This window comes from Haliaeetus leucocephalus, unplaced genomic scaffold (genome assembly GCF_000737465.1).
Source record: "Haliaeetus leucocephalus isolate CR32 unplaced genomic scaffold, Haliaeetus_leucocephalus-4.0 Scaffold598, whole genome shotgun sequence".
NCBI lineage: Eukaryota > Metazoa > Chordata > Aves > Accipitriformes > Accipitridae > Haliaeetus > Haliaeetus leucocephalus.
This window is the reverse complement of record NW_010973034.1, coordinates 572,625-592,061: the sequence shown is the minus strand read 5'-3', so window position 1 is coordinate 592,061 and position 19,437 is coordinate 572,625. Positions and strand designations below refer to the sequence as shown.

At 35.0% G+C, this 19,437-nt stretch overlaps 1 protein-coding gene across 1 annotated transcript in view; it reads right to left on the bottom strand.

Moving 5' to 3' along the window:
- The window catches only part of KIAA0825 (KIAA0825 ortholog), a 53,986-nt gene that overhangs the window by 14,548 nt on the left and 20,001 nt on the right, over window positions 1-19,437 (bottom strand). Inside the window, exon 3 of the mRNA XM_010578030.1 lies at window positions 2,393-2,532. Coding sequence (XP_010576332.1) covers window positions 2,393-2,523 — 131 coding nt within the window. The 5' untranslated portion in view covers window positions 2,524-2,532. The remainder of the gene's footprint in view (window positions 1-2,392; window positions 2,533-19,437) is intronic.

The following is a 19,437-nucleotide window of genomic DNA, read 5'->3' as shown; positions in this document are numbered from 1 at the left end:
TTTTTATGTAGGAGCAAATAGGATTGGTAAAATACAAAAATACTGAAGGTAATTCAACTGCTGGAAAGCATATCTGATTTGTCGTGTCACACAATTTTATAAAAGCTATTCAGTTGGAAGGCAATAAATGAGCATTCAAGTGATTTACACACTTTTGGATCATAATTTTTTACACAATGTTTTATTTTTAAAAATATATATATGCTGTATACTATTATGTTTATTCTCTGTGGTATAATAAAATCATAAATCTATCTGATGAAAAATGGATTGTATTCCAATTGTATCACTGTAGCGCATAGAGCTGCTCTTATCATACCACTTACAAAGATCAATGGTAACTTGAAAATGATTTCATTCCATGCTACCTCTAATATATTAGCAATAAAAGGACTCTTTTTAATTTAAAAGTCACATCAGCCGCTGTCCATCTTCTTTTAAACTCCTCTCCATTTCTGAAACTGACATATTACCGGAGCAAAACATCACCTGGTAACTACAGGGCTACTTTCTAATTTTCCTTGTGAAAATTAGTCTAAAAACTAGCTTAAGTGTCAATTCAGCAGAAATATAAAGCTTTTCCTGACATGTGTTGCTGTGTACCACACCCTAATCCAATCTCCTGCTCTCCTTGGATAAAGTTCCATTTGGATCTTACAAAACTTACAGTGAAAGGCTCTTCTAATTTGTAGGACTATGTACCTAAAACAGGGACAATCAGCCTTCTTAAAAATGTACGAATAGTTCCACTGTGATGATGTTAACATAAACCATAACATAAAATGTTAACTGACAAAAAGTACCACTAAAAGGAATGAACAGCTGGCCTGCTCTCTCACAGCCAAAAGTTTTCTCAACCAGCAGCATACATTTTACACACATTAAAAACAAAAATAGTAGTAAAGCAGGCATTCCGAAGACTCATCTTGATAATAATCTTTCTAACTCTCAGGCTGGCTCTGCATGATGATGACAAAATCACTTTTATTTGGTACTTGAAGAGGTGACAACACATCTGCCAAAACCACTGATACTGTTCTTTCCCAGATAAGACCATAGCAACTCAAAACTTAAGTACCTATAATTGTGTTATGACATCAACTAAACTCTAAATAAGTATCTACATTTCACTGTTGTCAACAGCTGGCAAGTTGTAATATGAAATTGTACTATGCAACGGTCCACAACAGCGTATTTCCCAGATCTCCCAGATCTTCACTATCATTGCTACCCTGGGATTATTACTATCGCAACTACATTTGTAAATACTAAGTTTTTAACTTAAAATGTTCAAATGTGAGATAAGAAAAATATAAATAAAAAGCCTGAAAAGTCTCTCAGCCTGGCATAAGCAATATAAGAATAATTCAGAGATGACTTAAAACAGTTTTCAGTGAGATACAGCAATGGTTTACTTCCATTCTTCAGGAAGCTGTTTGGGAGCAGAGACCTCTCACAAATGTGGGCTTCATTAAAATTACACAATCTTAAAACAGATGTCATTAAGGGCATCCCTTGAAATTATACAACTCTATAATGTGCACTGTTACCCAAAGGCAAGCATTTTCAAAATTTAATAGAAAAATATGCTATTTGTTATGTCTCTGAATGTACACTTATTTTTTTAAAGGGGCAATTAGTTTATTGGCTTAAGTGCATCTTTCACAGGTCAAAGTATTTTAAAGGTACTAAAGAGTTTAGCCACAAAACACTGCCACCACTTTTCAAATAAGGCACAAAACCTTGAGCTGATTTTTTTGCAGTCATGCAAAAAATCCACATCAACAAAGAATGCTTCCAGTACTCCACTGTTTCTATAGCACTGATTTTTGGAAACCAGTATGTTACAAAGAAGTGGACAATGACATATATTACAAAACAAATTTTGGTTAGAAAATCTTCTATTGCAGCATAACACTTTCAACTGAAATAGGTAAAATAATGGCTTGTATGAGAAAGATTATATATATTGACTTACTTGCTTTTTATACTTCCACTGGAAATGCTTAAAGAACATACTGAGTTCAAATTTTGCTTTTTTTCTAAAATTCTGTAGCTCTTTTAGTGAATAAAAATTCTATCTCATAGCTGTAGGAAATACAACTGTCACAGGAATACACATTTTCTTCCTCCTCTATCACACCTACTGCAATAATTCCTAAGATTAAGATGATTCAACTGTTAAAAATATCATACAGAGAAAGACTATAGCACAAAAATTATATGGCATTAAAAATTTGTTCAATGCTCCAGTGGTTAAGGTAAAATTACTACTGAAATAATTATCAGAATTTTAACCTACAACTAGAAAAGAAAGAAGGGAAAAGCTGTATTTCTTCCTAAATGTAATGACTTTCACTAATATTTTGGATACAAATAAACTACTCTTTACCTAGAAGAGTTCTTCTTTATTTTTTCATCAAGATCATGAAGGATCTGTTGAAACTCCAATTCTCCAGGTAGGACATTTAACAAACAGTCTAAATTGGAAGAATCAAGAGAATATTCTCCTCCCCATTCCATTTTCAGAATCTGTAAAATAGATACAGAAAAGTGGTTAAATAATGAAAAAATCAGACTAAAAGTATCAAAATATACAACATTTTGTTCCTTGGAAATACTTAGATTAATAAGGGAAGCATTTATATAGGGAATTATAAAATCAGTGTTGAATAGTAAACTTTGTGCATGCTTCTAAGTAGTGTGCTACAGAGAGGGACACCTGTAAAATAAAAGCAGAGATAAATTTCATAATATCTTGAATTTTTGGTTTAAAAAATCAGTTCTTTTACCTTAATCAAAGTAGCAGCTTTTTCTTTTTTTTTTTAAGATTTAGAAAGAAATTTCTCACTATTATAACTGGAAACTATAAAGACATTAGCAAGTAAATTTATTTTCTGTGTGCTTATAATTTCTGTCCAAGGAGTAACAGCTTTCTGGAAATTAAGCACATCATTGCAAACAACTAGAACATAAAAATCCAGACCAAAACACTATAATGTACCAGAAAACAAATGCCATCCTGCTTTGTACACATACTTAATAAATACTTTGCCAAAACACAGGTCAAATCCACTGACCTACTCAAACTAAGACACTAAATCCCAGGAGTCTTCATATCAGTAGTAAAGCTTAGCAGAATTACTTTTTCCTGTTTTCTCTTTCTTCTGTATTCTCTTTTTTGAGAAATAATGAAGTTGATTTTACAACCAGTGGTAACTTGCTACTGAAGTTAGAGGAAAAATTACATAAAAAGCAGAAACTTCTTAATAACCAGTATATTTCATGTATACTATTTAGTATTTAATAATACTATTCATACTGCAGTAGTAACATGAGGAACAAACATAACTATTCAGATGCACACAATGTTTGAGCAAGAAAATATAATGAATTAATAAATACACTATTTTTCTTACAAGCAATATTCTTTTATGAAGCAATTACAGTGTTGGTTGGAAATTTACCTAGAGGCACTACTAGAAAAATAGATTGAGAATATTTCTAAGTGAATGGTCTACAAGACACATGCTCCAAAAGAACATCAGATTAAGATTTAAGGTCAAGATGATAGTTTCTGGTCAAATATGAGTGTAGATCTACAAGGAGCAGAACTGCGCATTCCTTCAGCAGAAATGACGCTTTTGATTCTGGTATTGCTCTTTCAAAGCAAAGTTAGAACAAACGTGAAGGTCCTTTAAAGTCTACTGTCTCGCACATCTGAATTAACAGCACAATACTACAAAATATTTCATGGATATATAATTTTCTTGAAGCTACAGAATACCCCTTTGCAAATAACAATTCAAAGGCTTTCAACATTTTGGAATGTAGCTGAAACTCAGTCACCCTTCTGGTTAAAAAGTTTGGATGTAAACCAAATACATCACGTAACACATCGAGGGAAGATTAGTCTTTGAATATAAGACTCCAAGTATCTTAACAGATGTTACTGCAATTAAAGACACTGTAATTAAAAGTACAAGTTAAAAAGCACTCTCCCAAATGCTGAAATACTTGTCAGTTGCTCTGGCAAAAAAACAGTAGGCCAACTTTGGAAGGTTCTGCAACCAATGGAAAACCATTAAACAGCACTTTACAGAACTGAGATAAAAGGAATACTGAAAATACAGTTGTTCACTCATGTATGATACTACATATATTCAGACATGGTCACAGAAATCTATTCCTTTTTCTCTTCAGAAATATCTCAGGGTTTATACAGAATGTGATGCTAACTCTATTCAATACCTATAACTCAAACCCATCTTTTATTCAACAATGCTTGCAGAACAGTCAATGATTGGTGTAAAATGTACTGTATAATAGATACATGTAATGCAAAAATAACAACAGCTTGGAATGATTCAGTTTTCATATAATAGGTGCACAATCAAAATTTTATATTTATATTTATTCCTAACTCATTTCCTTACAGGATAGCCAAAAGAAGCTTGTGTTCCTCAGAAAAATATCAGTATAGTTTACAGACCACTTACCGTTTGAAAAATTCATCATATGAAAAAAAATCACCTTGTAAACATGACAGCCTAGTTTTCATGTATGCATTCCTGTAAGACTTCTGTGTCATACTTCTTCGGTTCACTTGTCAAAACAAGGTAATTATTCCTTTCGGTCTCGGTTTAAGGGGGAAAAAGCAACATTTGATTATTTAGTTTTCAGATGTTGTTTTAGATGGTCAATAGTAACTTCTTCTTAGGAAAATCTAAGGATTTCTCTAATACAAGACTGTCATATGAAGAAGCAAAATAAAAAAATGTTTTGGAAGGAAAAAATAAGTACATAAAGATATAAATTAATACAAATCAAGCAGAAATTCTACTGTTACTTAGCATAACCAGTGTTAGGGCCCTGGGTGGACTAATAGGCTTTAACAACCTGATGACCTGGACCCTCAGTGGAAGTAGACTATCACCCCAGCGCCTGCCCCACTTGCCTCCCTTGGGGGCAGCAGGATGGGCATCAGCTGGCAGGGTCCCTCCCCTGCCATTTGGGTTATCCCCTTTCTTCCCCAGCCCCCAAAGAGCAGCCAACCATTGCTGCTCCCTGATAGCCTGTTTGACACAGCCCTCCTCTGATGGTAAAAAGCAATTTTTGTTAATAAAGAAATAAATTTCTTGAAATGTTTATTATTTGTAATAATATGGGGGAATAACTCTTGTATTGAAACTCCAAATTCTTTCAAAGTATTTTAGACAGTAATAACCCATTTCTTCTGCAAAGGAGATTCATTTAACACTTGTTATTATGCTGCAAGTATCATTCCATCATATTTCTATTTATTATTACAGTGAAATATTGTATGTTTTGATACAAATGGTCTTTGAGAACCTGCTTCAGATGCAACTCTGTGTGTCCCTATCTGCAATAAGTATAGTTCTTTTCAAACATATTAGAGGACCATTCATCATCATAAAAATGATGTAGCTGTCAATCTTTCTGGTAGCTACTCAAGAAACTTAACCTATGTACAGTGTAGGTTAAAAGCAATATTTTTCAGGTCTCTTAATTTAACTGATGGCATCAATGCAATTTAACTTCACTGTAGCAATTCCCCACTTCTAACAAGCCTAACGCTAAGAACCAATTTTTATTGAAAACAATTAGGCCTATTCAAAAAAACATTATGGAACACTTGATATAACAGATACTTCTTGCTTTTTCAATTCATTTAGTGTTTACCACCAAAGAGCACTTTTTCTTTTTTTTTTTTTTTTAGTTTTTTCTTTTTCAGTGTCAATCAAAAGGAAGCAATCTTCTTGTAAAAGTACTACATAAAATGACACTTAGTTCAAATTGGATATTTCTTCATTCTGATAATTCAGTAAACATCACTGTAAAAACCTTCCATTACAAACATACATGGAAGATTCCATGGGATTTCTAAGATTAATTTGTAATGTTTATATTTACTATAATAAGCATTTGTTCTCAGACATACAGTTTGGAAAAGTTGTGTGGACCTAAAACTTGAATAGATTTTTGTATGAGCACTTTTGTTGAATTTATGCATGTACAATATACCTCTATGTATGTATAAATCACAATATTTAACTACAGATTCATAGTCTAACATACTGTAGATATGCCGCTAACAGACATCTCCCACTTCTTCACACAAACACTATTCTTTTAAAATAAAAATTATGAGTCCTTCCTTACACTGGGTAAAAAAATACTAGGTCATGTTTATAGCATACAAATCCGTTCCAGCATTTTTAGAAACTTTGTAAAGGTTGACAGACTTATTATGTATTGGTAAATGCTCAGTACTGTTACTCCTTTATCACCCTATAGCACTTCAGCCAGTTAAGATTCTTGTTTTGACTTCAGTGGGTTTCAGTTATCACAGGACACCGTGGAAAATGTCAGGCAAATTTTGTATCATAGTTACACAGAACACCTTGTGGGGCAAAAAAAATCTAAATACAGTTTTAAACTTCAGTTCGCCTGGAGTTTCCTCTGAATCAATTGCCTAAGTCTAATGGAAAATCAGTTACGCTGTTAGGCCTTTTGAAAAAAATTTTAGTACATACATGTTCAAGAAAATCATAGCAGAACTAAAGCAGTAAGTATAAAGTTAGACATGGTTTCTCATAATGATTGATCGCACTTTGTTAAACTTCCAACTAAACTTTAAACTTTCATGGGTTTTCAAATGCCCTGTATACATTTATGCAAACTCTAAGTAAACTAAGGAGCCTTAGGCAGTATACCATTTCATACAACACAGATCCAAAGAGATCTGTCTCTGAGCACTACAGCACCTATTTGACCAAATTACACAGTAGGTTTTCAGAAAAAAGACAAACCAAACCTTTAAGGTTTCAATAAACTCCAGAAATAGGCTTTTATACACACGCTACCGTGTATGAAATAATCTAAAGAAGTTATCTAAAGCTAAACAGAATCTACTACTTAAGCACTGGCAGGTATTTAATCGAACCAAAAATTTATGGGGTGTCACATTAAGTAAACAATGTATACTTGGGTAGAAGGTCTTAATTCCCAGTATCTCTAACCTGTTAAGGCCAGAATGTGAGGCAACATATAACACATTTATTCCAGATAATTAAATGAACCCCAAATAATTTTAACATAAATGGTTCAACAAAGAGAATTAAATACCAAGTTTGTATCTAATGGCTGAAGAATAAAATAATAAAAACCTCTTTAATTTCATTATGATAATTTAGCTTCCTGATTTTTTACAGAAAAAATGTTTTGGTTGTATCCTAACTTCTGTTATTCACCACAACCAGCATACTTGTGTAAACAAATTTCTTTAGTGGATAAAAAAACAGCAGGGTGATATTGTTTTGTTCAAATCACTCATTTCTAAACCAAGATTTGTATAAACTGAATCTCATTATTTTAAAACTCCACAATTCAGCCTTTTAAAAGTCATTCAAGAGTTAAAGAACTCATGACCTGTCACTAATTTCATTCAGTTAATGCCAGTGTACTATTTTAGTTCTTGTATAATGAGACACTTATTTCCAAATACTTCAAATATTACCTTTAGTATATTTCAAGATAACTTTTAAATAACTGTTTATATTTTGAATTTAAACAGTAACTTGTACATATAAAATATTTAGAAACTATTACCTGATACATTTATTCATTTAGCAGCATTTTTTCCCACATATAATATTGCACACTTCAGCAAAAAATGTTTTGTCTAAGTGCAGTCCAAGCACCATAGCAATCAAATTTTCTGGACTGTTACTTTACAGCCAATCTAAATATTTGAAAACTTACTTTAACATTATATGAGTTTTACCCCTAGAGCTCTCATTCCACCCATATCCAGGACAATAAAAGAAAATTGTTATCATTAGCAGTACTTTAAAAAGAGGATGTCAATGTACTCATGATTTGAAAACAGGGATATTTCAAACTGCAGCACTATATGTACAGAGAGCTAGCCAAATCATTGAAGCTTTTTTTCTGGTACTGCTTCTTATCTTACAGGAGATATCTCTTTATTGCCCTAGCATCCTTGCAAAACTAAAAGGGGATGAGAGAATTGACAAGATTTTTCATCACTCAGCTTACACTTTCAAACCATAATCTTAACAATGATTTCCTTTATCTACCTTTAGTTGCACAACTGTTCCCAGCCGCTTTACAGCACAGAAGATGTCATCTGCAATCACACAGCAGGCAGCAACAGTGATGGCAATGGCTTGAGATAATACTATTCAATGTGAAATTCCTACTGTTCTGGACTCCACATCATCTGAATATTTAAAGTTTTTTCGCAAACCACATAGAGCTTACACAAGAAATACATTTAAAAATTACTATTTCTTGAGCTCTACTCTGACACAGTAAAAGCTGCTTACCCAATTTTCTGTGGTAAAAATCCTTTCAAAATTGTAACACTGTTTAAAATGAAGACTGATAAAAGCAAAAGAAAAATTAAAAATTCTGTCTATAAAAGAACTTAACCTATTTTTGTTTCTGCTAATAGGCAGGTATTGAAGATCTCTACTTAAATTTTCCAATTCACCTTTCATATTCACCTATTTCCCACACTTTGCTGAAGCATACACAGCTTTTACAAAGAGAATACCATATTGTTCCACTAAAAAAACATTTAATGCATCTGAAAACTAGTCTTCATGAGGGTTGTATTTACAAAATATTTTGAATGCCACAAATAACTTTGAAACAAGTTTTATTAAAAACATCTTGTAATGTTCCCCCTGCAGACTTACCACATTTGCTATTGTCATAAACTTATATTTAAATGTTAATTTTATATTCATCAGTTATTTTTCACCACACACATAACACATTTTCCTTACATCTTTCAAAGAAGATTCTAAGTATCTATAATTAAATTTGTAACTGTATTGAATACAGTTTTTCTCCCAAATTCTGCCATTATAAGAGAAAGCAAGTAAAAGAGTGGGAATAAGATACAACCCACAGTGGGACTGAAGAAACACAGTCCTCACTGTGGATGAAACAGAAAACTGTGCCTTCTATCTAAAGCTGTAATACAAGAATGCAGTGCTCTGATCAAAGGCAGCTGTATCAGCCATTGAATCATCAATACTGTCTAAAGCCTTGAAAAAGGACTGTGAAAATGCACATTTCTGAAAAATAGCATATGCTATTATTTTTACTATCCGTGGGTTTTTCAAACTATGTTGCTTAGTCCTGTTTTCTAGGCATAAGTACATGCAAGAATTTAAAACTAAGATCCATGACTCTCCCTACCGCCTCTCCCCCATTCTTTGAGTCACACAAAGTGAAATGTTGAGAATATAAAGCAAAGCAATCAGCACTGCTTTTTTAGATTTCCTGCTACTTGGGACTGGTAAGAGATGTTCAAAGACAAGGAGAGAATTCTCATTTACATAAACTTAATCAAACACTATTGGTCAAAGGCAATGACTTCAAAAGAGGAACATGCCATCTGGAGTTGCAAGGAAACTCCTGAGGAGTTATGTCAGAAGAAAGGAATAAAGCATAACATGATTTCATAAGCTTCAGAAGAGAAATAGCCATTTTCTGAGTAGCTCTTGAGTGAAACAGTCCTATATCATCTTTGTCTCTCAGCTAGTTACCCCGTAGCTGGAATCCCACAGTGTACAACATTGAAGATTCAACATTTATAAACAATCAATTCTTAGACGAGAAGACCACAAACATTAAGAATCCTACCTCTGAAAAGTCGGTGGCTTTCCCTACCTTCTTATTAGTCTTTACACTCACCAAAACCCTAAGTGTGACAACCACTGTTTGTATACCAATGTGCCTCTTTTCTTTTTTTTTATCTTTTCTGGCTTTCTTTAGTAGAGATAAAAGAAGGATTCAAGATGTCTTTTCTCATGGAATTACTTTTTTGTGCCTGTAGTTCTATTATATTTAATAAGTTAAAAAAATGGATAAACCTGGGGCAATATTGTTCTCTTTACATATGGTTTGAGGCCTCACCAAAAAAAAATGCAGTAATTGACTTTTCTGCCACTGCCACATACACAAAAACACAGCATAAAACCTTCTTCTGCCATTGTCCCTGATTAAGACTACATCAATCAATCTCATCATCAAATAGATACACTTTATGAATGATGGATGTTTTAAAAATACTTTTGAATTACAAAAATAATTACCAAGCAGTAGACCAAAGTAATCACTAATGCATAGACAAGATATTCTTAGGAGCCTAGTTAGAAATACCTACTGTATGTTTTCTTATCCCTTTTTTTTAAACTAATGGTATTTGCGAAGAAAATATACAATAACTCAAATAATTTCAAAATAGGATATAGCATTTAATTTATTTTCTACAGCTACAGCTGAGGAACATATGTATTGAGTGAATTTTGCATACAGGTATGAGAAAACGTCCGAGACCAATAATTACTTTCCCCAGAAAGACTGCATGGCATTGTGTTTTTTCCTGAAGGACAAGAATATAAGATATCTCCTACATGTGAGACTAACGGTGCACCTACTGCAGAATTGTCTTTCCAATTGTGGCAATAAGAGATGCTATTTAGGGATAACATGTGAGTTTTCTCATTTTCTGTCACTTACAAACTCAGAAAGAAGAGGCAATACTTCATAAACCCCCAAATCCCTCTCAGAACTATGCTCTCAAAAACACCCGCTACAGCCTTCCTATCTTGCTTGTCATTAATGTCTAAAACTGCACAGATTTATAAGGACTGTGCTGAAGGAACTAATCTTTTAACACATTGGTAAAGAACCTAACACACACCATTTTCAACTAAAAACCTTACAAATATATACTAGCTACTTCTATACTAGACCATAAAAGCCTTCTCTCTTCTTGTTTATTGGAAAAATCCTCCATCCTGGCACAATACTCTTTGAGGACAATGGTATTTAAAGGAAAGAAATTTCAAGACCTTTGAGGTCTTATAGTTCAGTAGATCAGATACAGAGTTGTTAGAATTTTAACAGGAAATAGCCTTCCAATGAAACTATTATATTTAAAAAGAATTACAAAAGAAGTCTGTGACCACAGCTTTTAAAAGGTAAGCTGCATTTCAGACCCTTCACTCCCGCACATTCTATTTTCTTCCATTACCTCTCAATTTAAAGCTAAGAGTTTGAAAAATGTCAATTTTATAAAAATGAAATACAGAAACTCTCCATAGAGATGTGTCTTAAGTGGGTCCAAGTTTATAGTTACAGTCTTAAAGGCTTGTTTAGTAGTATGTATGTCATGGATTTTTTTCCCCCAAAAACTGTTCTTAAAGCTTCTTACTAAATTCTGCACAGGGTCATATGAAACATTTTACTGACAAGTGTAAACGTCCATTAAATTTCCTTTCCATTGTTTTTTTTTAAATCTTTCATTTCTTAAATCAAAAGTTTAAATTACTTTTTGCTGGCATAACTCAACTTGTAACGTTTCATGCCATACTGCCTAATGCTCACTACATCATTAAGACACAACAGGGTAATGCAGTCCCATACTGCTTCTTACTCACCTATGATTTTCAACTTCAAAAGCACTGTTAAGCCTCTGTTTCTCTCTCCTTGAAAAAAAAACCTGGAAGTAAAGTAATGGCACTCTACTTCCTTTTACCATGTACAGTGGAGTATATATACTGGACTACACATGATCTAGAACATGTTAGGTATTTTCAAGCTTGCAAGACAAGGTCTTGTTTGCATAAAAAGCATCTGCTTGCTTCCCCTACATACAGGAGGATGCAATGGAAACATCAAGCTGCTTAGTCTCCCACCCAAACCTTCAAAGCAGCCAACAGACCAAATCAGACTTATCTTAAGGATGTAATTTCCATCTTTGAATTCATAAGAAACCTTCATTGCTCTTATTCAAAGTATACCAGCAAATTCATGATGAAGCCCAGAAGAGACAAAGTATTTTGGCTGAGAATATTTGGTTACGTACAAACTGTAAGAGGAGAGCAAAGCGAGACTAAATGATCTTAAAGACATCTGTATCACTTCCTTTCAGAAAAATGGCTTTTCACCATAGCATAAGTGACAAGAGTGACATACCACCTATAATAACATTTTCATCCTCAGTATCTATAGCCTTTTGTTCTTTAAAGCACAAATATGTGGAATGTAGGTTAAAAAAAAGTTATTTCCCACTCATTTTTATACAAAACCCTTTTCTATTTAATACATTAATTGCCTTCTTACCTTCTATTCCTCTACTTCAACTTTTTTGTGTTCCTGCTCTTCAGTCTACTTTCCAAAGAAAATGGGGCTTGTGCAACCATTGTCTGTGTACCTGTCTTTCTCCACACTGTCCCAGGTGCACCCTCTTCCCAATTTCAGCCAAGTTTTGCAAAGGGGTAGAAGACTCAGAGATAATTAAGTTATAGTAAGTTTCAGGAAAAGAGTTGCACAAATGGAAAAGAAGATCCCTGTAACTGACTTTGCTGAACTTACCCAGAATTTGTATTCCAATGTAAGAGACAAAGCCTTAAAACATTAGGTATTCCTAATTAAAGGTGCAGTCACAGTGTGGTGTTGGAAAACAGGGAAAGTGATGACCCTAGATCCTTAAATGTCAGGGACAGGATGAGGTTGGTACTTTGCAAAGATGTATGACAATCACCAGTTGTCCTGGAGGGATCATGATAAGACACACAGCTCTATCCTGATTTCAGCATTCAGAGATTAATAGCTAGTACCTTTTGTGTAGATAATCCTTATTCTGATTTGTGGTATCTGGAGGTCTTGGGAAGCAGGGAAATGAAGCAAGTCTCCAGAGAGTTTTTGCAAAAAGAAACTGAATGAAAGTGGGAGTGAGAAATGAGCACAATGTGATTGATGGTAAGGGCATCTGCTAGCTTAGGATTGCGGAGACATCTAGGTAAGGCACTTGGAAAACACCTTACCAAAAGTGAGGGCACATATCTAAAAGGCTCCCTATTGTCTAACAGCAGGAAAATTAATGGACTGTCCTTGGACAACTGACTTGCATAGTGGCAGATGAATCATACCTGAAATGTTTCAAATAGGAAATACCTCTGATAAGCAGAAGCAGGAAAGGCAATCTGATGGAGACTCTGAGACACTGGCAGCATTTATACAAAACAAGTATGTTCAAAGTGGTTTTAAGTACTGATGACTAACCCCTGCCACATCCAGGACTGTCTGCTTGACTCTTGTCCTCCTTGTACCAATGAAAACAATGAGAGACTATCTGTTGTCCTTCAACTTAGTCAGATGCATGAGTATCCTGAGCTGCAGGTTCTGTGTTAACAAACTGTTCTCAAAATGCAACATGAATGACCAATGGAGTTGGGGAGACCTCAGCAGACTCAAGACAGTGCTTTGAAACAATCATGAAAGGTATTTCCTGACATGAAACCTCTTGGAAAATGTCAGCTAGTGCACTCAGAATGGTCTGCTGACAGAAAGGATGTGAACCTTGCCAGAGCAAGGTCCCAAGGCAGCACTTCAGGGCACAGGTTATGATTAAATCCGGAGGTTTGGCTTCATCAAGCAGTTTTGAAACCTCACTCAGAATGAGAACCTAAGCGAATGGCACACAATATACTAGTTGGAAAGATGCTTCTCCATTGAATCTAAGAATCACGTCACCTTCTATGTCTGTGTTCCTGCGTAAGTTCTCAAACCATTTATTTGCATATTGCTGCCTCATGTCGCATAAGAAGTTGTTCAGAAACACAGGTGCAGAGGAAGGAAAAAAACAACAAAAAAGTCAAGAAAATGCTACAAAGATATGTGTGGATTCTTCTTGAAATTAATGAGAAAGTTAACTACCAAAACTGCAGAAGACATGAGATTTCCCTAACTATGGGAACAGCATCATTGTTTTACATAACCGAGAAGAACGGAAGCAATGCCAGGTGCACAGTGACCTAAACATTAATTCTCAAAGTATGAGAAATCAGAGAGCATAAATGCAAGGCATATTGCATTTCACTACACTGTTTGCAAAATACTGCCCTCCAAGTCTTTCCCACAAGAATTCCACCTCTTCCATCTGACAATCAAAAAAGAAATCTGGGTTGCTTAATAACAACTGTTGACTCAAGGACTTCTACCTTAGTCATCACTGAAGTTGGAAGATATGTGATAAATAATACAAAAAAAATAAAAAAGAATGATCTGGTTAAGGCCTATGTATTCTTCCTTACAGAAATTCCTCTGCAAAGTTGGATAAATTACCAAAATCAAAATGTCATTCTGTGACAAAGGTTGTTACTCATTTTCTAGGTGCTTAAAATGAAATATAACCATGTTACATTTCTAAAAATTGCCAGATGACTTGCTAATACTTGGCATACAAATAAGACCTTAAAAAGAATATAGAAGAGATTTTTAGATTGTACTATTTCTTAGTTTAATTAATGGACAGTTTTTAATTACCAAAACAGAACAATATTTGTTTCATTTTTGCTTGGAAAGATGGTTATTAAAGACATTGTTTACATCTTAACTTAGATGTACTTTTCAAAATAAGTTTTCCAAGATCTTTGTAATTAAGCAGTATGCAAGGTGGGAAAGGGAGGAAAAGGGAAAGGGAGGAAAAGGGAAAGGGAGATGTATATAATTCTGATTTGTTTCTGTTGCTTTCATTTTTTTCCCCTTTTTAGTTAAAGGAATTCTTAAAGCCTACTTAAAAATCATACTAAAAAGGTTGTGTTTCGTCACCTTCAATTATATTGAATGCATTATTGATTATATTGTGAATGTTTTATGTTATACTTTGCACATAAAATTATTTTAAATATTCAACTTTTTGTTCTCTTAAGAAATAATATTTGACTACCAATTTTTTCAATTTTCACTGTTTTTCAAAAAAGATAAAAGTGAGGCACTAAGAGTAGTTGTTTAGATAAGGCAATTTTTCTTTAAAACTCCTACATTACATAAGAAATAGTGCACTTCTATAAATAAAATTTAAGGCAGTAATCATACATATTTTGCAAGTAAACATTTTATGAAATTTTTTTTTAATTATAAATAAAATGCCATTGCTTTCTCTCTTCATAACCAAATGTTGCCACACTGAGAGAAACATCCAATTACACCAGTTGTTGGCATTCCCCAGGGTTATGGAGTCTTTTAAATTATACCATGTTTTTCACTGGCTGTGTTCCTCACATCCAGCTGCAACTCTATTGAATACAGCAGGCTAAACGGGCAAGCAAATCCTCAAAAGCCCAGTTTTCCTGCCTAGCATTTTATTCTCACCTACCAAAACCCACTATTGCCCAGACTTATGCGTTAGCCATAGATAAGTAGGACAACAGGCTATGGTTGCCATGGCATAAAACATAGAAAGTATGGGTGTTACAGATAGCTCATCATGAGAAATCAAGGTCAGATGTTTCTGTGCTGGACTTCTGAACACTGAGAGTCCATTCAGACATAGTCTGGGGACAATACTTATCAGGGAATATGTAAGAAGAAAGAAAAATAGGATAAACTGCAATTTTACAGAACTGTTACATAGTTTTTAGAAAGATGATTACATAAAGCAAACTTATTACTAGTTCACAAATACAGACTTCCTTAAAGTTACACACACTTTCTTACACATACACTTTCTTAAACTGTATAAATTAAATATCTGAAGAAATAAATTTTTGCAGCACTGATTGTTTTTTAGGTTATTTTATAAAGATATCTGTGCTATGTTCATGTTCCAGTCAGATCATTTCAAATAGCTGACTAGAAGAAAATAGACGAGGGGGACTTCTTAAGAAACCTATGAATTCCATTCAAGCTACTACTGTAGTTTTGTATAGACTTCATTTTCTAGTAAAAAAATGCAAAAAATTGTGTTAAATATTTCCAAGGCTAAGTGAGCAAATGTCCTGTTTCTTATTTTGAGATATATTTATGAAAAGTCTATTTCTGTTTGAGAACATATATACAGTACAAGTTAAGTCTCCTGGCTTTGCTGAAGTAGCACAACAAAGGCAGAAAGAGTACAACTATTCTGAATCTCTTAGCTTGCCATATGTTGGGAAAAAATAGACAGTAACTATCAAAAAAGAGGAGGCTAAAAAAGATACGTAAGTGCTTCTGAAAGGGTATTTATTAGCTCTCAAAACATCCAACTAGTATTTGGATAAGGAATTGGCTGGATGGTCGCACTCAAAGAGTTGTGGTCAATAGCTCAATGTCCGAGTGGAGAGCATTGACGAGTGACGTTCCTCAGGAGTCTGTATTGGGACCGGCGCGGTTTAACATCTTTGTTGGCGACATGGACAGTGGGATTGAGTGCACCCTCACCAAGTTTGCTGATGACACCAAGCTGTGTGGTGCGGCTGACATGCTGGAGAGAAGGGATGTCACCCAGAGGGACCTTGACAGGCTTGAGAGGTGGGCCCATGCAAACCTCATGAAGTTCAACAAGGCCAAGTGCAAGGTCTTGCACACGGCTCGGGGCAATCCCAAGCACAATTACTGGCTGGGCAATAAGTGGATTGAGAGCAGCCCTGAGCAGAAGGACTTGGGGGTGTTGGTTGATGAGAAGCTCAACATGAGCAGGCAATGTGTGTTTGCAGCCCAGAAAGCCAACCGTATCAGGGGCTGCATCAAAAGCAGCATGACCAGCAGGTCGAAGGAGGAGATTCTCCCCTTCTACTCCAGTCTTGTGAGACCCCCCCTGGACTACTGCATCCAGCTCTGGGGCCCCCAACATAAGAAAGACATGGACCTGCTCAAGAGAGTCCAAAGGAGGGCCATGAAGATGATGTGGGGCTGGAGCACCTCTCCTGTGAAGACAGGCTGAGAGAGTTGGGGTTGTTCAGCCTGGAGAAGAGAAGGCTCCGGGGAGACCCTACAGGAGCCTTCCAGTTCCTAAAGGGGGCCTACAGGAAAGATGGGGAGGGACTCTTTAACAGGGATTGTGGTGATAGGACAAACGGTAACTGTTTTAAACTGAAAGAGGGTAAATTTAGATTAGATATTAGAAGGAAATTCTTTACATTGAGGGTGGTGAAGCACTGGAACAGTGGTTGCCCAGAGAGGTTGTGGATGCCCCATTCCTGGCAGTGTTCAAGGCCAGGCTGGATGGGGCTTTGAGCAACCTGGTCTAGTGGAAGGTGTCCCTGCCCATGGCAGGGGGGTTGAACTAGATGGTCTTTAAGGTCCCTCTGAACCCAAACCATTCTGTGATTCTATGATTTCTACCTTGGAATAGCTTCTGTATGACTGAAACTCAAGAATTTTCATAGACAATCGTATACCTTTGTACTCCATCAAACAAAACTGGAATCACTGTTTAAAGGAGGAAGACAGTGCGATTCCACACGTAACTTATCTTGGCTTCCTAGATCACAGAGCAGTTTGTGGCCCATAGCTTTTCAATCTACAGGCCTATTTCAGCTTCAGAAAGCAGTGTAGTAAGTCACTTTCTAAAACTGAATACCCTCAAGGACATGGAAAAAGCTGAAAAAGTTTAGCTAAAGATATATGGGAGTAGGAAGGACAGCTCTTGACAAACTTTACTAATACTTACTTTACTTATGTGGAAACTCAAGCTCCTTGTTCATTTAAACTTAACCTTCCAGCCCCAAATATTAATTCAACACAGATTACAGTATTTTTTTTTGTGTTAGGCTTACATTTTATTAAAGTTCAGCTTTCAACTGTAATCAAGATAAAATATAAGATTTGATAAACGGAAAGTATTTGTAGATAAAACTATTCGGCTCTTTTCCAAAATACGTCATGAAAAATGGTAAGAACCTGTACAATTGGTGTAAACAAGGGAAAAAAAAAACCTGAGGCCTTGTGTGGATTATAGTCCAAAGGACTTCCTCCTTTGAAGTTCAGTCCATTTACTGACAATAAAGTCTACCCTCATTTGAAGCAATTCTATTTCTTAATACCACATACTCATTGTCATCTTTCTTACAAATTCTACTGTCAATTTTCACTCAGTTTTTAGACATTTATTTCTCAGATGTAACTTAAATCACATGTAGTTTCAGGCTGCTACTCTTGATCACACTTGCATAGTAATGGACACCAGAATAGGTGCCAGAAAATAACAGTAATTCTCTCTTGGCTAACTGGTGAAAAACATGTAATTAGTGAATTTGGATGTTATTTATACTATTGCAGATGAACATAATTTGGTAAGTCAACCCAGGAATCCCTTCTTTCACGTATTAATTTTCAGAGCTACTCAGTGTTTCAGAAAATCTCAGTTCAAAACTATTAAGAGGCCTCAGCATTTTCTCAAAACCCTTGTGACAGACATACGAGTCCCTCCTAGATAAATAAGAAGCAGATCCTCTATGGTATAAAAATAATTATGATGGGACAGTTAACATTTAGTAGAGAAAAACACTAAATGCTGATGTTTGTCACATACATTTTACTCAACTTCATTTAAGTGAAATTTCATTTATGTGGCTTCTGAAATGTGGAAATTTACTTCACTTTGACAGCCTACTAAGGTGTTTTAAAAATACCGAAAATGCTTATTTAGTATAATGCCCTTGCTTTAAAAAAATTTTTCTGCTTACATTACTTTTCTATTTCAACAAGCTTTTAACGGCTGGTATCACAAACAGGCAGGAGATTAACATGTTACTTTATCAAAATATAGCATTAGTTTCCAGCTCCAGTGGTTCTGGAAACAACAGCCACTACATACGATCAAAACAAATCAGTGCTTTACATAAAAAGCTGACAGAAACGTAAAGGGGAGATTATCCCTTAGAAATCAACAAGAAGTGTTTAATCCCTGCATGCACCAGATTCTGCTGACCGTGGCCTCTGTAAGGCCCACCAGAAGCCTTTCGTGACCCTTTACCTCCATTTCTTAGGAGATGACTTTAGGAAAAGATTCCAGGCCCCTTTCCTTCGACTTGGTTGGATAAACCTTTGAGGGAGGAGGGGGTGGAAAGTGAACTTCTCCTAATCACAAATACTGGCACTACATTATGATTGTTCCTTCAAAAAAAAATAATAAAGACACACCTTTGCCACAACTGAAAGCCCTGCAGTAAAAATGACTTATACAAGGAAAGGTGTCTCAGCTGATAACTGAACTATACATTTCAGTGGGAACTCAAATATTAAATTACATCTTCATAGACTAACCTATGCCAAAATGTAAACACATGTATTACACTTGCAGTAAAAATACTACATTGTATAAATTGTGAAATGCATTTGTGCTGCTTATATCAAGAATAAAACAGTACACCATTATGCACTAACATGAACAAGCAATGAGGAATCTGAAATTAACTCTGGAACTACGCAAAACAATTCATACTCAACTTTTGCCAGGAGCATCTCCTCTGATCTACTGTGTTCTGAATCTCTGAACAAGTAACTTACCTTTTGTACTTGAAAACACTGTAAATACTGAAATGCTAGGTTTTGAGTTCATTATTTCTCCTTGTGTTTTGGGTTTATGTGGTGGGGTCTTGCTAGCGG